Raw genomic sequence first — 24040 nt, 5'->3', positions numbered from 1 at the left:
TTTGACTACTTAATATTAGCTAATGAACTGTGTAGCACAAAATAAATACGAATGCCTAAGGCTTTTTGAAGAAAATAAAAAAAGTATTTGAAAAAATATAACTTTATTTACGGACAGACGGACGGATGGATGGATCAACATACAACAAAGTGATCCTATAAAAGGGTTCCGTATTTTCCTTTTAAGGTAGGTACGGAACCCTAAAAACACACAGGGATCATTAAAAAAGGCCGTTTAAATATTTTGTAACAAAATAGTACATTTCGATGCTAGTGCGGAAGGTATGTCATTACTTCACGAGTACCGAGATATCTTGGCACGAGCCGCAGGCGAGTGGCAAGACTCGGGACGAGTGAAGAATGACATTTCCGCACGTGTATCGAACGACATTTTTTAATACAGTTGCGAAAAAATAAGTAAAATATTGTTAATCGTACACTAAACCAAAGTGGTAACAGTGACAGCTCGCTTAGACGTCGTCTTTAAGTATATTATATCTATGGGCGTTTGGCAGCTATTCCGTTCCATTCAGACAACTTATTAAGAACGGAATTTTCAATATTCAATATTAAAAAATAAACGTGTTATAATGATGAAGAGGTAAGTATTAAAATATGAAATATGTATATTTTTCACATTCTTACATTAACAGTAGGTTTTTCTGCTGATTACGACGTTTAAAGGAAACTCATATTAACACTCATCAATAAGTAGTCGTGAATTGGAACAAGTATAAATTTAAAAAAATTGGAAAAGTAAAAAGCACTAGTTCGAGATAACCAACTTTCCGCACGCTAAACAGCTACGTAAAGTAGCACTTTTTGAGCAACTGTATTAAAAAATATATTTACAAGCTTTTTTGAAGTAGGTACGTTGCTAGAAGTGAGTTCTTGTTTATGTTAAAATGTTGCTAGAGTTAGACCAAGAAAAGTCTGCAGCGATTTTCTAAGCCCACGCAGTGCTAGTGTTATTTTAAACGTCAAACTTCTATGAAATTATGACGTATAAATAAATAACACTTGCACTGCGTGGAATATGAAAATCGCTGCAGAGTTTTATTGGTGTAACTTCTGTTTTAAACTGATATTAAATGCTTATTGTACAGGATTTGTGGTTTAGGTTTCATGATTAGTGCCACGTTTATTACCTATAAGTAGAGGTGTTATCATAAAGTTAGGTTAGATTAGATTAATATTAGGGCTGGATATTTTTATTGGAAGACGGCGTTAGCTATGTGAACACTATATATAGTGTGTATCTGTAGGTATTTAAATAAAAGCAAAAAAGTAAACAAATCGTTTTTACATTTTCGGGTAGTTATAAGATTTATTGGTTAGCCAACCAAATACAAAACCGCCTGGATCTGTAACTGAATGACCTGACTTTAACCTACATTATTTGATCATGTAATGTTTTCATCTACACTCAACTGGCTTAAGAAGCTATTTGAGGGTAGATATTGTTTACTTTTATTTAAATACGTAAAGATACAGAGTATAGGTCAGTTAGAAAAGTGCAAGCCGTACAAGGATTTATACCTAGATGGATTTCTTTTCACAAATATAGCCGCTCAAGCGGAGGCATCCGATGTCATCGAGGGTTCCGTCAGCGAAGACTGCTCCGCAGCGCTGGACCTGCCAATCGTTCGGTTCCCCATTACCCCAAGTTTCGTAGCCCGCCTCTGACAAGGTTTCACCTGTACAAAACATTGGATTTGGAAAGTGATTGTTGACTACCAACCGTTCCTTTTTATAGTCTGTTCGGAACGAGAAGAGTCGCGGAAGGGCACAGACTCTACACAATTGTATTTAGCTTAATACATACATGCGTGCTTCAATCTTGTAACATTAAGGGATGACTCACGCTAGATCAGGCCGTGCCCGGGCCAGGGGGTTCGACATGTCATTTTCTATGACGGCTGATCGGTGATTCGTGGTGCTTCCCATAGAAAAGGCCACGGCCACGCGCCACGGCCCGGTCTAACGTGAGTGATCCTTTATTAGAACCACGTCCCGATCTATTTCAATTGAAATTAGAAGTTCTTCCGTAATTTCGATGACAATGCCATAATAATATGCTAAAATGGAGCTGATCTGATTGTACGATCGGAAGGTAACAATAACAACACAGGTTTTTAGAAAGGTTTCGAGAAGTACTTGATAGACATGCAAATGAGAAGAGGAACAGTCAGCAATAAAATTATATTGCAATAAAATACAGTAACTTTTAATAAACACTATTAGAGGTACTTATCGAATGTCTTCAAGACAAGCCAAGTCGGTACCTAATCCCTAGAAGGAGAAAATAAATACTCAGGGTCCATTACATACATATGTTTATATCAAGTGACATTTCACGGGTAAAAGTACCTTTGGAGGTCGGCACGTATGCTGTTATTAATGACCCATACTAATGCGTGACGTAACTGCATGTCTCCTTCATCTCCGCTCGTCTCAGCCCTCCGCCTCAGTGGAAAGACAACCTTAATCAACCAAAAGCGTTCGTTGTAATCCACCTCGTCTCCGCTCTGCTGGATTACAACCAATGCTTTTGGTCCGTATGTCTCCTCTCATCTCCGCCTCAGTAGAAATGATGCCTTAGTTACTTACCATGAATAGTCGCCCACAAGTCCTTCCTCCAGTAACTGAAGCCTATGGCGGCTACACCCCAGTCCTTAGGAAACATGCGACTAAGGGCCTTCGCCTCTACATCGCTGTTGGCAATGGCCAGGTGTCCGGCCTCGCGGGAACAGGTGGCGTAGGCCTCGTGCCATGTTGCTACATCGGTGTGGAACTTGTAACAGGACTTCGTGCTCTTGTCATATATATAATCTGTGACAAAAATTATGCTGTTTAACGAGCCACTCAAGTAAAGCGCTTCACACATTTATTCAATTCAGAATCCTAAATCCTAAAGGTGTGTTGTAATTAAAGTATTAAGTTCGTCAAGCGGTAAAGTTGTTATCTGTTTAGAATCTTTTGTTGTTATTGCATTTCATTTTCCACAGTGATAACAATGCCATTCATCGTCAGGTAGTCTCTCAAGTGGATCCCGACATTTAAAACCATACGATACCTGTATCAGTGCCGCAGAAATTAAACCCGCTCGTTGTCAGCCTCTTGTAGCAGATGAAGGGGTAGACATCGTCGCACTTGGCATCGTGAAGCAGGCCATTGCGTTGTAGGACCAGGCAGTTGTCGCCATGGTTGACGTTGTCAGGCTCCTCGGGCGCCCAGCGCGCCGGCATCGCTGACAACGGGGTGCCTGAGACAAGTTGCAGGGTTGACACAAAGTTGCATAGCTGTAAAGAACTGTTCGTATAGTCGGATGGTTTTAAAATGTCGGGATCCACTTGAGAGACTACCTGACGATGAATGGCATTGTTATAATTTCTTTAACCAAACCGCTATCGCTAATACTTACCTGTGCAAAATGAAATGCAATAACAACAAAAGATTCTAAACAGATAACATCTTTACAATAGCAAGTACTCGATATATTATAACCTTTTGGAAATTAAACATGAAACATAAACAAACACCTGGGCGACCACGGTTTAAATTTCAAAAGGTCTTATGAGTATCGAGTACCTGCTATTGTAATTCTAACTCTATTCTTTAAGCGATAAAGTTGTTATCTGCATGGAATCTTTCGTTGTTATTGCTTTTTACACATAATTAGCAATTTTGGTTTTACAAAAGAAAACAACGCCATTCATCGGCAGGTAATCTCTCAAGTGGATTCCGACATTTTAAAACCGTACGGCTATACAAAATAGGTTTGCCAGACTATAAATTAACTAATCTAAATATATAAACGTGAAAGACCTGACTGACTGACTGACTTAAATCAACGCACAGCCCAAACCGCTGGGACTAGAAAGTCCAAATTTGGCAACTAGATTCCTTATAAGGTCTAGGGGTCCACTAAGAAAGGATTTTTCAAAATTCATCCCCTAAAGGAGTGAAATGGGGGTCCAAAGTTTGTATGGGGAAACAAGATTAGTTAGACTATTTTATTCCAAATTTCACAGGAGTATTCCTAAAGATAAATGAGTAAACACGTGTTTCAGGTTTTTTGAAAATTGAACCCCTAAGAGGGGGAAAAGTCCCCAATAAGGTTGATATCTCAAAATATCAATATGGGTATCGTTTTCATAGTACTTTGAGACGCTAATAACAAAAATGGCATCAAAATTAAAATTAACGTAGCCGAAGTGAACAATCATCCCCCTGGTGGGGGTGCAATGGGGTTGAAATTTCAAAATATCAATATGGGTATCATTTCCATGGTTTTGTGGGACGCTAATTACAAAAATGGGATCAAAATTAAAATATAACGTAGCCGACGTGAACTATGGCCCCTGGTGGGGAATGCTAATTACGAAGATAGCATAGACGGTTGTAACATACACGCTGATTTACAGCCACACGTGATCCAGACTTTTGAGAATGCAATGCCTTAAAGTAAATTTTTTTAGCTAATAGCTCAGGGAAAATTTCACTAATACCTACAATGGCTGTTGAATTGTTGGATATTGATGGGACCATGTTGGCTCACACCGTAGTACCTATAATTGGAGATGGAGCCTGTCAGGCCGCGTAGCCAAGATGCCAATCGCTTACTCTCCGTAGCGATCGAAACGCAACTGTCACTGTCGCGCTAATATGGAAGAGTGATAGAGAGACATAATGCTTTTCGTTGTCGAAGCGATAGCGATTGTAACCTTGGCTAGGCCGGCTGTTTCGCGCCATCTCCTATCTTCTGTATGATACGCAGGTGATGGCCAGGGAGGTGCGCGAGCAAATCGTTAGTCACGTGGTGGCCAACTGGGAGGAGTTTGTTATTATGTCTCATTAACAGTAACGGTGATAATTACTCCAGCTCCGTTGAATACTGCCTTGAAATGTCGCGCCCGTTTACTTACGGTAGTCTCTGCGAGTTGGTAGCGGCAGGACAACTGTTTCCGTGGGTTTTCGAAGTTTACCGCAACAATGAGCTATATTCGAGAGTTGGTGCTGTGGGTAATCCGGGGTGGGTCGACTAAGATTTTCAAGTGATTTGTCTAGCGGTCATTTTGACGTATATATTCGCAGTGAATTACTCGTAAGACCCACAATATCAGAGCCCCCTTCTTCACTCCTCTCTGTGGTTGCCAAGAAGATTACCACGAGAAGGAATGAGGAGATTACCACCCCATTTAGAATCAGACTCATCATTATCTCTTACCGCTACCAAAACAGTTACTAAAAAACGCCGTGCCAGGTTCACGAATACTACACGGAACAAACAACTAAAAGCTGCCGCAAATAAATATATGCAAAACAAATCATCAGATCACCAAGCTGCCGTAAGCAATTACCAAAAAATGAACCCTGATGTACACAGAGAAGCAGTAGCTAGGTATCAGCAAGCCCACCCCGAGGTAAACCGTGACACCTCCGCTAGGTATCAGCAAATCACACACACTGATACACTTCATCCATGTAAAACTCCGCACCATTTTGCAATTCTCTCTCAAGTTGCCGTTTAATGTCGTCCGAAAAACTGTCCTTATATTTTTCCCAGAGACTTAACGGGTCAGTAAGTTGACAAAAAACTAACATTATTATGAAAAGTTCACGCAGCTTGAAGGGAGAATCGCACAACGCAGCTTCCTCTAAAGTTGAGTCCCAATGTTTATCGTCCTCTAGCAATCCAAGGGAGAACCACTAATGTAGTGTATAAGGAGGTGCTATAGGTACAAAAGGCTACAACTACATAAATAAAAAATATAAATTAAAAGGTGTTAGGTACAAAACGTACATTAGATTTTATTAAATAAGTCGAGCTCAATTAATCGATATAATTACAATTGGTGTCTTCAAGTCAAGAGTGAATACTGTGAATAAGCTTTTACTGAAATAGTGAGCTACACCTTCGTAGGGTTGCAAATAGAAAAAAAAACAAATGTTTTTTTTTCAAATTTATGAAAAAAAACATGTAAAAAAACCTGGCACCATGGTTTTTTTTCTAAATTAGGTTTTTTTTCAGATGAACAAAAATATGCCACAATAACGGTTTTTCGTGATTTATTTGTATATGTAACTTAAAACTAGGCAATTTTTGGGGAATCCCTGAATTCCCCGATGCGGCGACGAGAGGCATTGGTGTTGCCAACAGTAAATTGCGATAACTACCACTACAGATTTCATGTATGTTGTTATTAATCAAAGTTGTTAAATTAAATTGGTTTAATGGTTAACATAAACTGACATCAAGTCTAAAACAAGTAAAACAACCGTATAAAAGTATTAACTGCCTTGCAAATTTTGAGTTTTCATACTTTTGAAAAAAAACGTACTCCAGAAAAAAAACGTTTTTTTTCACGGTTTTTTTTCATGTTTTTTCTCAAGTCAGAAAAAACCGTTTTTTTACAACCCTACACCTTCGGCCTTGTCATCACTTTCCAGCAGGTGAGACTAAGGTCAGTCACTGTTCAGTCCGTAAAAAAAAAAAAAAACAAAATTAAAAAAAACTCTCCTGCGCGTGCGAAGCCGCGGGCAAAAGCTAGTGATATAATAATTATGTATATCTCTATATTGCTAATTACAATTAGCACCTGCTTATACCTAGCGTGAATGTATTATAGTATTTCAAAGTTTCGTTTTTTTATAGCTAAATGAAAAGAAAAAATCGTCTGCGGTTATGCGGAGTTATGGTGGATAATCTGGGCCACCACGGCCTCTCATGCAGCCGTAGCGCTGGAAGGATCCCCCGCCACGCCAGCCTCAACGACGTCATCGATGGTCCTCGAGCCCATCAACGGTCTGGCCAGGGTCGATGGCAAGAGGCCTGACGGAATGACGCTGGTGCCTTGGAGTATGGGACGGCCACTTGTCTGGGACGCTACGTGCGTAGATACCATGGCGCCGTCCCATATTCCAGGCACCAAAGTTGGCGCTGGTGCGGCCGCATCCTCGGCCGAAAGCTTCAAACGCCGCAAATATGTCACACTAGGTAGTAGCTACATATTTGCGGCGTTTGGAGTGGAAACCTTGGGGCCGTGGGGACCTAGCGCGCGTCGTCTCTATGAGGAGTTGTCAAAGCGCCTCATAGAGGCCTCCGGTGACCAGAGGGCTGGCCTATATTTTGCCCAAAGGATCAGCATTGCCATCCAGCGGGGCAATGCGGCCAGCCTTCTGGGCACCCTACCTACGGACCATGACTTAGGGCAAATTTATATAAGTTTTAGTGTTTTGTTATAAAGTTGTAAAAATGTTATTAAATAAACCTACAGTAAGTAAACAAAACATCATGTAAAATTCGCTTTTTAACATAATGTATTATTCAAGTCAAGAAATTGAATGATTCGGATCTAGCCTCAATTGGTATACCCCTCAAGGAAGTGAAAAATCCTTTAGAATACAAGTCGTTCACCCCCGTGAACACGTACAGCGGCGGCTGCCTGCTCGTCAGCAACACTTTGCTCATGGTCGCCAGCAAGGCTTCGTCTTCCGGCGAAGCTAGCTCCGCACCTATAACAGAATATACCATTACAAAAAAAAATTTAAAAAAATGTCGCTAGATATTGATTTTGCTTGTGTCAATCTCGTTCCTCCAATATTCAGCGTCATCTATGGAATGGAAGTTCAGCTATTTTGACCAGACGTCTAATAGATCTTTCCCTGATATGTGTTAATTTGGCCTACTGTCGAGTAGATGGCGTTAATTTCAATATTTAACAAGTTAACATATATCATCAGTGAAAGAATAAGGATCAAAGTCAAATGGCGTTCTAACAGTTTTAATCTTCTGTCGAAAGATGGCAGTAAATTTACTGTCACTAAATAATTTTGAGAATCCGCCTCTATTTCAAATTCTTTTCGCTATAACGTTATCATGTTTAGTGTGTCCAACCTTCATCATAACATAAAAGACGCGCATCTGTCCAGGTGGCTGGAGTGCGATGCAGTTTGAAGGACCCGTTCGCCATCCGGTAGAACAAGTAGTCGGGATCTGGAGTCGACTCTCGTAGTAGTGTCATATTTCCCAGTGCCTGCTCTGTTATCGTTCTGTTCTCGTCTGATAATGTATCTGCAAAGGTCATTTACAATTTTGAAATGTTGATTGAGGCTCAGAATTACGTTATGCGAATTAATATAGACCCACAATACCTACTCATATTCAGATTCGATTTATAAAAACATTTGAGCCTCAATCAACATTTCAAAATTGTAAATGACCTTTGCAGATACAGGGTCTATATTAATTCGCATAACGTAATTCTCCTAATTCAAATTGGCATAACGTATGTTACGCATAATTTCTAAATCGCATAACATTATTTCGCATAACTGAGTACGCATAATGTTAATGCGCATAACGTAAATTGTCATAACGATGACTTGGGATAAATATAATAAGCATAAAGTTACTTTGCATAATTATTAAATGGTATAAATATATATAGGCAAATAAATAAAAAGTTAGACAGAGCGGCTCGAATTAAGGTTCAGTAGGTTCAGAGAACGAAGTTTTAAGTAAATGTAGCGCTTTTTTAGATCACAAATATAACAATACGGTTGCCAAAAATTTAATTAGCAATCTTGCGGCCTTTCTCCAGGGACTTCAGCGATTCGAATGCTGAGTTTTTGACTTTAGCTCGATAAAAAAAATCACTAAAATAGGACTAAAATGCACTTTAAATGCACAAAAAATCAAAATATGAAAATTATTTCTAAAACCCAAAAATAAACAAAAATTATTAAAAAAAAGAAGTACACGAACTTACTACGCCTTAATAATGTTTTACAGAAAAAGATTATTATTTGTTACAAAAGCTTCGCTTTGTTTCGCTCGATCCTGCCTTAGCCTTGTGAACCTGACCTAACCGAGTTGGTTTTGCCCTGATCCATCTAATTCTCTTGCTTTATTAAATTATGCCTTTATTAAAATGTGCCAAATAAAGTTATAGTTAATAATATTATGCATATTTAAATTATGCGGATTCATTATTATGCGCAATAAGAGTTATGCTTTTTTAATATTATGCATGTTCAATGTTATGCACAATTATGTTATGCCAAATCTGTTATGCGAATTCATATTATGACAATTAATGTTAGGCGTATTAAGGGGCACAAAGGTAGGTATTGTAAGTGGCTATAATCTTAAAAAATATTCGATATAATCTTATAGTTCAGACATTTACACCTCTAAATAATTATAGATTTGTTTTTGTGTTTTTGTATCTGTGTTTTTTTATATTATTATTATAGTTTTTTTATGTAATTCTACATTAAGAGACCATATACATCTCTAAGTAATTGTAACTTATTTATTTATTCATTACTCAAATAAGTGACACAGCATTACAGTAAAAACCAAGGCACTGTGAAACTACAAAATAAGAATACAAGGAAAATTAAAAAACCTACAAATAAAAACCAAAGACAAATTAAACATTCGATTTGGGCGACTACATTACAGCGTGGCTCCGAGCTCCGTTGCGTCGTCTGACTTTACTGGTGTTGGTGTAATACACGTATGTAAATAATATCATATTACATACGTGTGTTACTAATATGTTAGTTTGAATTGGTAGTTGCAGTTAGTTATGTTTCATAATTGTTGATGTGTTATTATTATTTTTGCTTGTATGTAAATTCAATGTTGACGTGTAGATAAAACTGCCCTTGTGGTCTATTTGCTGAATAAATGTAAAATTTGAAGTTCGCGGGTTATCTTATATCTGTTCTTTGGTACATTCTCACCGTCTAAGTCTAATGTCTTCCCTGGAAGTATCTTCTCCAGCCCATGAGATAACGTCATCTCCATTTCTGATTTATTTTGTTCTCGGAGTTCGATGATTGGAGATGCCTCTGTGGGAAACGCTAGAGCTATTGTTGGTTTTTTAACCGACTTAAAAAAAAAGGGGTTCTCACTTTTTTGCATTAGAAAAAGACTACGCGATCTTGACGTGGCTTTTAATAGGGGATATTACTGCAATGTTCTGCCGCCATTTCGATTTTCTTGTTTCGCGGTAGGCCATGTGATTGACGTGACGTGTCAATGTGGTTTGTTTACTGTATGTGCCACAAAGGTGCCACCTACGCAGAGCTTTGCCTAATATTCCCTATTGAAAAACACTTTTTAGTCTACTCAAGAAACTACAAACGGTGAAAAATAGAGATACTACTCCTAAAAATACGTGTGATACCTCATTAGATTCGTCATGATGCTTAGAAAAATGTATTCGAAGCACACAAAAAATATCAAAAGTTATAAATGGGGAAAAAAGTAGATAGTTTTAATGACTCCTTGACTAAATTCAAACATGAAGTACTTTTGGTTTTAAATGAACAAACGAATTAAAGACACTGTAACTTTACACTTTAATTGTATATTTAATGTATTTATAAAAATAGTTATATCTTCATTAATTAAGCCCGTGTCCTAATTTGACTGTTGTTGTTATTTTTTTAATTTTAGTTATCCCGTATTTTGTTTTTCTTTAATGAGCTAATAAGTGGGTGGCAACTGTATTGGTTTATGAAGTATGTATAGACATTAGTTATAAGAAACATACATGTACCGTTTGTGCCCAAATAAACATTAAAACGTCAAAACATTATTTCCCCAATATCTGCAAAAATATTAATATTTAAGAAACCAAAATTAATATTATAAAAGGGCTGCTATTTAACTGATCACCAGATTTAGTAAAATTTAATACCAAAAAAATCTATTTTACCACCCTAAAATAATGAATGATCACCAAAATTATAACACCATTTTAATGTTAAATGATTACCAATTTTATTACATTGTACTATCCTTTTAAAGGAAATGACACCAAACTAATCATTATTAACCCAAAAATAGTAAATGATTACCAAATTTCAAACCCCATTTTAATGTGAAATGATAACCAAATTTTTACATCTTGCTATCCTATTAAAGAAAATGACACCAAAATAATCATTGTAAACCCAAAAATTGTAAATGACCACCAAAATTAGAACTCCATTTTAATGTAAATTTATAACCAAATTTTTAAATCTTGCTATCCTATTAAAGCAAATGACTCCAAAATAATCATTGTAAACCCAAAAATAGTAAATGACCACCAAAATTGTAACCACATTTTAATTAAAATGTGCAAATATTTAATATATCGTTATCCTATTAAATTAATTAATCCACTTCGTTACCTTTTTCTAGTAGCATTTTATTTCTGTAAGGGTCGCAGTTCAAACCTAACCTAACCCACTTTTCTAGTAGCATTTCTTTTCTGCAAGGGTCGCAATTCAAACCTAACCTAATCCACTTTTCTGATAGCAGTTTGGTTCTGTAAGGGTCGCAGTTCAAACCTAACCTAATTTATAGTAGCATTTTGTTTTTGGAATAATGATTACCTATTTTGGAGTCATTTGCTTTAATAGGATAGCAAACTTAACCCACTTTTCTAGTAGCATTTCGTTTCTGTATGGGTCGCAGTTGAAATCTAACCTTACCCACTTTTCTAGTAGCATTTCGGTTCTGTGAGGATTGCAGTTCTAACCTAACCTAACCCACTTTTATTAGCATTTCGTTTCTGTAAAGGTCGCAGTTCAAACCTAACCTAACCTACTTTTTTAGTACCATTTCGTTTCTGTAACGGTCGCAGTGCTAACCTAACCTAACCCACTTAACTGATAGCAGTTTAACTTACTTTTCTAGTAGCATAACGAAATGCCACTAGAAAAGTAGCTTAGGTTAGGTGGGTATTCGGTGCGGGGTACGGGGGGTTGAGCGGGAGGGGCTAGTAATTTTGGCATCAGTTTACTTTATTTGGTAGTATGTATACATTTATTGGTAATCATAGTGGTTTATTTAGGTGAAAATATCGCATTAATTGGGTCTTCAAGATTTGGTGATCATTAATGATTTTTGGTGATCATTCAATATATTTGGTATTTGAATACAATTTGAAGTGCAGTCGTAATTAAAACGGTGGTACTTTTGTATTCTTAGGCCTTATTTTTTTGGTGTTCAGTAATTTTTTTTGGTAAGCATGATTTTTTTATTTAGGGTACCAAAGTATTTTTTGGTGGTCATTATATTTGTAGCCTTATAAAAGAGGAGGATTTTTCTAATTAAACATTCCAAACTTGCAGAACTGCATCTCTGTTATTTGTTCAGTTTGTTCAGCGTTGAATAAAAATTATATAAATAATGGAGATACAGTTCTGCAAGTATAGAATGTTTCAATGGAAATATCCTCCTATTATATAATATGAATTTTTGGTTTCTTAAATATTAATACTTTTTGAGCTAAAGGGGAAATAAAAAATATCTACTATTTTCCTCCTTTTTTTGTTTATAACTTTTGCAACAAACAAGTTTAATGCTAAATATTACTTAAATATTTTAGTTAAATTCACACCTTAACACGATGACTTGAATTTTATTAGTAAGGTACGTACCGGCTGCTGCTGCCAAAAACACAGACACAAATAGATGCACAATAATAATTTGATCCATTGCAAAACTACACGGTACCGAGCAAATAATTGACCGGCGACTACTACCTTCTCAGGATTCTAATTTTAAATGGGCAGGTATTCGTGAAGACGGGCCCGCCCGCCACATTTTTTTAGATGTTTTCCTTAACAATAAACATGTTGATGAACTTTAAAGTTTGAAAAGTTAATGCCCTCAGATCACCAATTATGCAAATTCGTTTTAAAAGGTAGGTTTACTCAGGTACTACTGAAAGTTTCTGGATTGCGCCACTTCCATATGATACAGTAAAAAGAAAGCTTTTTTTGTTAATTTGAAATTCAATTCTTAAATAAGAAAGTTGTTTAAATAGTTATTAAGTTTTCCATTGTAATTATTTTTAAGATGACTTCATGGATTTGCATGCTGTTTGTACGCACCCGTGTCTCGGATACTTTCCCGGAACCGTATTGAGTTTATATTTACAGCTAAATTGAAAGCCGGAACGTGTTGTACAGTCGCCATTAGATAGATCGTAGCTGCTAAGGTGCTCAAAAATATCTGAACACGTACTCTAACGCCTTGACAAAAGAGACGTGTTCAGATATTTGTGAGCGCCTTGGCCGCTCCGATATATCTAATGGCGTCTGTACCCTCGAGTAATTTTTTTTTAAAGTAAATAAGAAAAGCAAACCACGTATTAAAGATAAATTAGGTACTGTTTAATACATTAATTATATTCAGTATTTTACACAAAAATAATTAATATAATTATATATGGGTCATTGAGTAATGTGGTTTGAGTGGCAATAGGAAATCAAGCGTGTCGTCCTCACGACACATAATATAATAATAATTATATGGCGAAGCTCTCTGCTTCCCACGCATTTCCTCTCGCCACTACACTACACTACATACACACACAGACACTCGTGCGGAGCTGTAATTTCACGCGATATTTAGGTGCTATGATTGGGTACGGCTCGATACAATTCAAATATATATCATTTGTGAACTGAAAATATAAGGTAAACGTACTACTGCTCGACATGCCGCTCACCCTGCTGTCACCTCTATTGACAATGATGAAGTTTCAAGATGACATGTACTGGGACCGCGTCGAGCACCAGTAAGTTTACCTTAATTGAAGTACAATTTTTACCGGATGTTCATTAAAAAACACCCTGTCTCTGTGATGCATTGCATAAAATAATAATGGAATGGAAATGAATCTTCTATATTAAAAAAAAAAATATTTGCTAGATCTGGAATAATCAAAGCTGCGTGATAACTTGATGTAACATAAAATAAACTAAGTACATATCGTTAAAAAAATGGTTCATACAATCTTATGTTTACATAAATCTGTAGGGCTAATATGGTCGGCTCTTTATCATTTGTCACCATGCCTGTCACGTTCTAACAAATATGTAAGTGCGAAAGAGACGCATGGCATGACAGGTGATAAAAATGCGACCATGATACCGCTACTGGTTTAATGCCTCCGCAAATTAAAATCCTTAAAAGTTGCAAGTGCTAATCCATTACCGCAGGCGCGCTAAAATGGCACTTGAAAATTATTGTTGGTGTTGAATTGATTAATAAAATTGTTGGTATTTAATTAATAAACGAAAAGTCATACTACTACTTCTATATAGCTACAGTTTGATATCAACCTTATCGACAACCGACAATGGTACCTTTCGGTTGAAAACGTCACAAATACTGAAATAAAACAAAATATTGTAGATTTCAATTCTGAGTTTTTATTTCCGTAAGGAGTTACATAAAGTTGGTTCTATTATCAAAGTGAGTACGAAACATCTAACGGCTATTTTTATTATTTGTTCAAAATTACTTATACGTAGACATAGAGAATTTTCTAGCACGAACGAGGCAATACTAGTGACTACCTTCCGATATTTAGTTTATTTTCACACCACCTATTCGGAAACGAGTTTTTTCTTCCCTGCTAGGAGGGATCAAAGTAACACTTTTCTGTTCTAGCACACAATTTTTAAATTTTTTTGCACATTATTTTTTTAGCTTAAATAATCTGTTTAAGCATCAGATTGTGTCAATCCTAAGATTTTTTTATTTTCCTCATAGTTGATGTGAAAAGCAGTAAGTATGTGTCACACGGTATCAAAGTTATTTCGTCTTGGGCGTTAACACTTGAATCCCTCATTACGCTCAGGATTCTACTTTAGAATCCCTCACTACGTTCGGGATTATATTGTTTCGCTTCGTTCGGTCGCTTCGCTTCATTCAGGATTCTGCTGTATATCGTATATACATGTAGGTACTTTGGTTTTCTGCCGCCTACCGGCAGATACAAATAAATGTCAGTCTCGAATTACGTGTGTTTCATTCGCCGTCCTTCTAAAGCATTTCCCAGTATATACCATTTGGCGACGAGTCCGGTTAATAAATTTGGGTGTTTAGCAAGTGCTTAAGTGTTAAAATCATGGCTGAAAATAAAAAACCCGACCTAAGTGCCCTTAAAGAGTTTAAAATGAATGTCGACGTATGGTCGACGTACGTGAGCAGATTGAAGGCGTGGTTTACTTTACAAGATGTAAAAGTTGCTGATTTTTCGAAATACCTAGTTGCGGTAGTGGGCACCGAGCCTTTAGATTTAATCATAGACCTGTGCTACCCGGAGACACCCGAAAAGGTTGGTTTCGATACAATTGTAACCTTAGTCGACGAACATCTGTCACCAAAAAGGTCAATAATCGCGGAGCGAATGATCTTTAGGGCATGTAAACAAGTCGAAGGTCAAACCATAAGCGAGTACCTCGTGCAACTGAAGAAATTGAGTAAGCATTGTAAGTTTTCAGATAACAACATTTTGAAGGAAAACTTACGGGACCAATTTGTTTACGGGTTACAAAGCGAGCGCATTCGACAGCGAATGCTTACAGAGGACGATGGGCTCACGTACAAACGCGCCACGGAATTGGCGTTGTCGCTGGAGGCGGCCGTTCGAGACTCCAAGCCAGCGGGGCTGGCTCAGCAACCGGCAGCCGCGTCGGGCAACCGCGGCGAAGCGGAGCCCGTGTTCGCGGTCAACGGCGGCGGCGCGCCGCGCCAGAGAGGCGGCGGCGGCAGCGGCGCGCGGGCTCGAGGCTCGCGCCACAGGCCTCAGCGTCGAGGCTACGGCGACTACGGCCGAGGAGGGCCGACATCGTCAGGAGGACAGTGCTATCGTTGTGACGGACGGCATCCGGAGCAGCAGTGTTCATTTAAAAATAGTGAGTGCTATGTGTGTGGTGATGTAGGCCATATCGCCAAAATGTGTCGTTTTAGAAAAGATCCCAAGAGAGTACATCGCGTCATCACTGAGGAGATCGATGGACTGCAATCTGACGGGTCTGACTCCGAGGACGGGCCCCTACAAGTCTATCAGCTGAGCGACGCCGATGCGGAACCAGATACTAAGTGGATGGTTAAGGTAAACGTCAATAACGTTTCATTAATGATGGAAGGTGATACTGGCGCCGCTATTAGTATTATATCCTTTAGTACATATAAGGAACACTTTGGTAATTGTAAGCTATACCCGTCCGAGTCGAATTTAACAATGTACAGTGGTCACAAGGTGAAACCAAAAGGTAAAATTATTTGTACGGTTCAACTCGGTAACCAAACTGTAAATGGTTTAAAATTAGTTGTCTACGATAATGATTCCAGTGTACCGTTGCTAGGCCGTAATTGGTTGAGGGCTTTCGGTATAGAATTTCCGCGCATAAATGATAACAATAACGTGAACGCTGTGAACGTAAAACGTAGTAGTGAGGAAATCTGTACAAAACTAAATAAGTTATTTCCTAATGTTTTTGCGGACGGTATTGGCACTTTTAACAAAACAAAATTAAGACTCGATATAAATAGTGACGTAACGCCCGTGTGGCGGCGGCCCCGGCCCGTGCCGATTGCGCTGCGGCCCGCCGTGGAGGCCGAGCTGGCGCGGTTGCAGAGCGAGGGCATCATCTCGCCCGTGGAGTGGAGTGACTGGGGGACACCCGTGGTGCCGGTCATCAAGAAAAATGGGGCCGTTCGGCTTTGTGGAGACTTTAAAACAACGGTTAACCCAGTTTTAGTCGATGATAAGTACCCTATTCCGCGGATTGATGACATATTTTCGTCACTCCAGGGCGGGAAATATTTCAGTAAAATTGATCTTAGTCAAGCCTATCTGCAAATCGAATTAGATGAAGATTCGAGAAAGTTATGTACTATAGTCACGTTACAAGGGATGTTTTGTTATAATAGATTACCGTTCGGTATTAAGTGTGCCCCAAATAAGTTTCAAAGAATAATGGATAAATTATTTAGAATGCGGTATGTTACCTGTTATTTAGATGATTTGAATGTGTCGGGTGTAGACTTCGAAGACCACTGGCAACGATTGTTAAAAGTTTTCAGTATTTTGTCAGATTGCGGTTTGCGTGTTGCTCCAAATAAGTGTAGTTTTTTTCAAACGTCTGTGTCGTATCTCGGGTACATTATTGACGCCGACGGGCTACATACAGAAGTAAATAAGGTAGACGCAGTTAATAATACACCTTTGCCTACCAACGTAAAAGAGTTAAAAGCTTTTCTAGGCTTAGTAAATTATTATGGTAAATTTTTAAGAAACCTGAGTGACATATTGAGTCCGCTATACGAACTCTTAAAAACTGAGAACGAGTTTGTGTGGAGCTCTGCGTGCGACGCGGCATTCAAAAAAGTGAAACGGTTACTGGCGAAGGCTCCCGTGCTCGCGCACTTTGATGACGCACGGCCGACGTCGGTGACATGTGACGCGGCGCCGGGCGGCGTCGCCGCTGTGCTAGCGCAGCGCGGCCCCGATGGCCGCGAGCACGCCGTGCTCCACGCATCGCGCACACTCAGCGCCGCCGAAAAGAATTACGCGCAGATTTGTCGAGAGGGATTAGCGGTTATTTTTGGGGTAACCAAATTTCATGATTATATTTTTGGCAGGAAATTTACTCTTGTCACGGATTGTAAGCCGTTGGCATCAATATTTAGCGAAAAAAAAGGGATACCGCTCATGGCAGCGAGCCGACTTCAAAGATGGGCAGTAATATTAGGCGCATATAATTATGAAGTGAAATGCATTGGTACACAACATAACTGCTTGGCAGATAGTTTGTCCAGAATACCGGTACCAGAGAATCATGTTCGATCACGTGTCGACACGTACCTACATTTTGTAGAAGACTCGGCGCCGATAAACTACAAAAGCATCGCGAAGAGTACGACGTCGGATAAAATTTTACAACAACTTACTAACGCGATTAAAACAAATTGGTTGTACTGTAACAGCGAAGACCTTAAGCCATATTATAATATAAGGCAATATTTGAGCGTCGAACAAGGTTGTGTTTTATACGGACATCGTGTAATTATCCCGACTAGTTTACGCGACCAAATATTAAATCAGTTGCACGAAACTCACCAAGGTATAGTGAAATGTAAGAGTTTGGCGCGCAACTATGTCTACTGGCCTAGCATCGACGCCGACATCGAGCGCGTGTGTCGCGCGTGCGACACGTGTGCGCGGGAGCGCGCGGCGCCCGCGGCGGCGCCCCTGCATCCGTGGGTATGGCCGCAAGAAACGTGGTACCGTTTGCATTGCGATTTCTTTTCATTGACAAACAATACGTTATATTATTTTGTTATTATAGAGGCTCATTCAAAATGGATCGAAGCGTTTCGTGTTCCGGGCACCTCCGCCAAATCCACGATCGCTAAATTGCGTCATGTTTTTAGTCAATTCGGGTTTCCGCTCGAACTCGTGTCTGATAACGGACCACCGTTCAATAGCAATGAATTTGTGTGTTATTTGAAAAACAAGGGTGTCCAACACATAACAGTAACTCCTTACAAACCTAGTAGCAATGGATGCGCCGAGAACTGCGTAAAAATTGTTAAAACGGCATTAAAAAAAGCAATGCGGGATAAGGTTGATCTGGATGCTGCCTTGGAAGATTTCTTATCTATTTACAGAGCGACGCCACACACGATAACGGGAAAAACACCGGCGAGTCTAATGTTAAAGAGGGAGGTGCGTACGACCTTTGACCTTCTGCGGCCTAGCGTCAACGAGACAGTGCGAAGTAAGCAAATTGCGCAAATGAATTATAAAAAAGGGTCTTTGAGAGAATTCAACGTAGGAGATCGGGTATATTTTAAATTATATAAAAATAATAACTTTGCGTGGGAAACCGGTACCGTAAGCGAACGTGTAGGTCCATTAACTTATTACATTCGTAGCGGCGGTAAAGTATATAAAAAACATGTAGACCAGTTGCACCGCGATTACTCGATCGTGCCAGATGAAGCTAATGATGTCGCTATCGACAGTTATGCAACTGGATCGGCCCCTGCCTCTGAGTCAACTCCTGCGCCGGAGGAGCAAAGCAGGTCGCCCGCGCCCGCGTCCGCGTCCGCGTCCGTGTCCGCGAGCCCCGCGGCGGCCGGGGGCGCGCGCACCCCGACCCGGTCACCGCATGTACCGCCACCAGACGACACCCGCGTGCCGAGACCTAAAAGGAATCGCGTTGCACCTAAAAGATTCGGTTTTGAAATAGACTAAACCATTCGGTTTCACTTTTAGACACAATAGGATACATATTTGTACTTGTATAGTCTTAAGAATGTAATGCTCAATTGCAGTCAATACTTTCATATATATCTGTTTGCTTAAATATTAAGTACCTACAGAGTTACACAGTTAACATCCTTCCGTATAGGTATACCATTGAAGTGAACGACTAAGGATAATCATTTGGTTCATAACTCATTAAAGTTCAAAATTGTATACTTACGTGTATGTACCTAGGTTTAAACAATTGTTGTATAGTAGGTATATTATAGTTGTATATATAGTGGGGTGTGTACATAAATAGTCCACCTTATGTCAGTAGGTACATTTAATGTATAAAATAATATGTTAAGTAAATATATAGGTATAGGTATCATTTTTATTGTTTTCTCACTTACAGCTGTTTGTAAAATTATAACAAATTGTGATGGGAGAATGCTGTATATCGTATATACATGTAGGTACTTTGGTTTTCTGCCGCCTACCGGCAGATACAAATAAATGTCAGTCTCGAATTACGTGTGTTTCATTCGCCGTCCTTCTAAAGCATTTCCCAGTATATACCAGATTCCATGTACGCCCTTGACGGAAATATATCATTTTGATCCCTTGTAACTCAAACTACTATAGTTCATTTCCATTGCTTATTCCGTTGTTTATTTCCAAATGTGGCCTTTGTCTATGAAACTTATAAGATAGGCATCGATAAACTATACTCTGTATCTATAGCATTGATATAGAATAAGAACTGGATACCCAATCAGCCGCAAAAAATGGCCCCGCAAAAGTAACGTTAAAACAGATCACGCGTTACTTTTTCGTTTAGTCTTGTATGGACCGCTCAAATGTGAAGTTGTCAACAATGTCGTAAAATGGTCGTGAAAATATGCAAAAACAACAAAGATAAAACAAGGAAAAAGCATGGAATGCATTTCTTTCGGTTAGTTCTTTGGATAGCATTACATAATTTATGTAATCTGGTGGTAATTTCATGGTTTTGAATAAATTATTTTGTTAGTCCCAAAGAAGGGATGTGAAGGAACAAAAATCTAATGAGTCGATGTGAGGTCAATACTTTTTTTATTTTTATATGGAATTCATAAGATATAATATTATGTTTAAATTCAAGATTTCCAAGAAAACCTATGCGACGTGCAGAGTTGACTGCTATTATAGCAAGAGATAGGGGTGATGCAGTTTTAAACAAGGCAAAACGGCACTTGTGTGTTCGGCCCATTTCCCTGTTTCCGACATATACACGACCAATAAGGGCTTACATCGACTAACTGTAAATGCTAAACCTGTCTGAACACAGTGACAACCACAGGATTTTTTTGATAAAGACCATAACCAATCAGTACCAGTTAGGGTTGCCAGATCGAAAGGCGCTATTATCGGGAAAAAATATAAATTTTTCGGGATTTTGGGACTTAAGTCGGGGAAAAAAAACATTCAAATTATAGTAATTGTATTAAAAACAACGATATTTTACATTATTGGCACTACGTCAGCTGCTCTGCCCATAGACGTTTTTAAATTAGAATAGTATACATTCTTTGAGATCTTGAGTCGCTCGCTCGCTCGCTCGACGACAGTTCGGAACTTGAAATTATTGTTTCATAACGTGAAGCTGGTTTTCGGGACAATTTTCACTTTGTCGGGAATCGGGAACACATGGTAAAAATCGGGAGAATCCCGCTAAATCCCGGCCATCTGGCAACCCTAGTACCAGTAGCGACCTGAATGTCCCCGTGCACTATATTGCAAAGAACGAAAGTGCGAAGAGTATTATATAGATCTAAAATACACAGTTATTTAATAAATTGAATTTATTTCAAGGAAAATAGTATTTAAAGACGTATACTTAGTTATTAAAAATAAATTTGTTTTATGATAACTTACACGGGTTGTTACCATGAATTAATTTTATTTGAACTCCCGATCAAATTAAATTTGTTTAATTTATTACTTTGGTTTTTCTGTACAGTAATACCTATTAAAATGTACCAAAGGGACTCCATTCGTTCATTATTCTCGTTTGACGTTGTTTGACGTAAATACAAAGGTGAAGTTACGTTTAGTGCCATCGGACTTAAAGTTTAAACAGTGTTGGTAGTAATGTTTACAAATTTGACACTTAATGCTTACGGCAGTAAGTTCTTTTCCGTACAAAACATTTATCTTGACTCAAAATTTACGTAAGCGTTTTTATCATCAATGCAAATTTGCCGCTAATGTCATTCTGACCCACATTTTGTTGACGTTTGTGTTCCGCTCTGTGTGTCTATTTCTAATATTAAGTCAGTGATCTATAGGTATTTAAATAAAAGTAAACAAAATCTACCCTCAAATCGCTCCTTAAGCCAGTGTTGAGGGTAGATGAAAACATTACATGATCAAATAATGTAGGTTAAAGTCAGGTCGTTCAGTGACTGGTCCATGCGGTTTTGTATTTGGTCGGTTAACCAATAAATTTTATAACTACCTGAAAATGTACAAATTGTTTTTTTACTTTTATTTAAATACCTAAAGATACATACTATAAATCGGAAGGAAGTCACTAGCGTCGTTGCCTCGTTCATGCTAGAAAAATCTCTATGTCTACTTATAGGCATACCCCGGTTTGACGGGGCCAAAAGTGTTCAATAAGCTAGTGATTGATGAAATATTGACTAAAGTCTTATCGATATCGATAACAGTTAATTTCTAAATTATCGCAACAAATATGACTCCTTGAACAAAACTAAGAGCCCTTACATTAGATCAGCGGTCGGCAACCTTTTAGCAGCTAAGGGCCAAATAGTAGTTACCGAAGTTGACGCGGGCCGCACTTTGTTAATATTTATGACTTTATCAGACATTGTCGTTTGTTAATATTACATACAAAATAGCCAGGGAGGCTCGCGGGCCGCAACTGAGAGGTTCGCGGGCCGCTGGTTGCCGACCGCTGCATTAGATTATGGCAACTATAAATATTCAACATCTGGTATTGACTTGAGTAATTTCGACACACTATAATAATAATTGCATATTATCATAATAATTTACAAGATTATAAAGTTTTATAATTACATAACGGTATGATGAATCATAATTTTATATCGATTTAAAAAGTAAATTTTATTTGTCGTTGCACTATTTAAGCGTCAATACAATTTGCTCCCGTCAAACCGGGGTATGCAAGTTATAGAACACATTTATTATTTCAAAGAGATCATATAAATAGCTTGTCTTAAATATAAAAGTTGAACGGTTATACAAACTTGAAAAAACTGTTATGCTCTAGTTTCCTAGTATAGCGGTGCCGTCATATAGCGCGCTATTAGCAACGCTTCTTGCTTGCCTGCGCCAATATTAAGACATAAACTCGTTGTAAAGTTATTTTTGAACATTGCTTCAGAAGTTGATTGTACTCGTACATGTCGAGTGTAGACATATATTATGTAAAACGACATTTTGACAACACGGATTTTAATTAGGTATCCAGATTTTTACTTTAGTAGTGATTAGCAGATACAGTCGCATGTGTAAGCATTAGCATATTTATCAGTATAAATATTTTTACAGTCGACTGTACATAATGTATAAAACTTCACTTAAATACCTAATACTTATTTGCAATAGACATCCAGAGTTTTATTTCATTACATTTAATTCGTACCTAACAACAATTAAATTACCTACAACTAAATAAATTCGTATACAAGATAATCAACTCGAACTATACCAATTTTTTTTAAATCCACGATAGCATGAAAACAAAAGTGTAAAGTACGGCATTTTTCCGTGATCATAGGGGTTCCACAACAATAATTAATTATTATTTAGATAGGTACAGTCACCTGCAATAATATGTTACACAACGAAGGCCGCAAAAATATCTGACACGATCATATTCGTAGAGCCATAAGAGTGTGTCACATATTTTTGCGGCCATGAAAGAGTAACATATTATTGCAGGTGACTGTACAACGTATTCAATTCAATTCAATTCTTTATTGATAAAAAAAGTTAGAATTTAAAATCTGGCATACAAGTACAAGGGCGTATCTTCGCGGTACTTACGTCGTTTCTTATGTTTTTGAACACGGTATCAGAAGTCGACTGAATTATGTAGATCAGATGTTTGTGGAATACTATATTTAAACTACAACACATATTTCAATAAGTAAATCTAGTTTTTTTTAAGTTGTGATCAGCAGGCCCCAATTTCACCACGGTGACAGGTGCGACAATTGTAAAATCACTGTTGCTGACGTCACAGGCATCCATGGGCTACGGTTACCACTTACCATCGGGCGGGCCGTATTCCTGTTTGCCACCATCATTGTATTATTTAAAAAACTTTATTATATCAGAAAAAAACAGATATTTCTTTTGCATAGTTTCTGACAATTGTCAAGATTTAGAAGAATTGTAGGTAATTCTTGACAGGTAATGAGTTATATGTCGGAATTTCGTGACAATTGTAGTGTTTCTTGTGACAATTGTCATAAACTTAGCAAGAGAAATATCTGTTTTTTTCCGATATAATAAAGTTTTTTTAAATAAAACAATGATGGTGGCAAACAGGAATACGGCCCGCCCGATGGTAAGCGGTAACCGTAGCCCATGGATGCCTGTGACGTCAGCAACAGTGATGTTTTACAATTGTCGCGCCTGTCACCGTCGTGAAATTGGAGCCAGGTCTAGTTATTTAGCATAGATCCATAATTGTTTTGCAGTAGACTCTACATCATGTGTGTAGGTACATATGTATATAATTTTATGTAAGTATGTAACGCTTTTATAGTAATTTTATTTCATAGCAGTTAATTCATATCTAACATAATTTGCAACTAACATTAAAATAGTTTTAAACAGGTTACTAACGTAAATACTAAGTTATTTGTAGTGTCGAAGTCTCAGGGAAGTTTTATAATTAATTACAACTAAATAAATTCGTGTACAAAAATAGAA

At 38.0% G+C, this 24040-nt stretch overlaps 1 protein-coding gene across 1 annotated transcript; it reads right to left on the bottom strand.

The window, feature by feature from the left end:
* Positions 1–1538: 1538 nt before the first annotated feature.
* Positions 1539–9819, bottom strand: LOC134806657 (macrophage mannose receptor 1-like). Its single transcript, XM_063779985.1, has 6 exons — positions 9756–9819; positions 7900–8076; positions 7420–7517; positions 3076–3364; positions 2610–2831; positions 1539–1696 (listed from the first exon to the last, which is right to left on the bottom strand). The coding sequence occupies exons 1-6, from the start codon at positions 9817–9819 to the stop codon at positions 1539–1541; spliced, it is 1008 nt and encodes a 335-aa protein (XP_063636055.1).
* Between the last annotated feature and the right edge of the window lie 14221 nt (positions 9820–24040).

This window comes from Cydia splendana, chromosome 3 (assembly GCF_910591565.1).
Source record: "Cydia splendana chromosome 3, ilCydSple1.2, whole genome shotgun sequence".
NCBI lineage: Eukaryota > Metazoa > Arthropoda > Insecta > Lepidoptera > Tortricidae > Cydia > Cydia splendana.
Note: the sequence above shows the minus strand (reverse complement) of the source record. Positions and strands in the feature narration are given on the sequence as shown.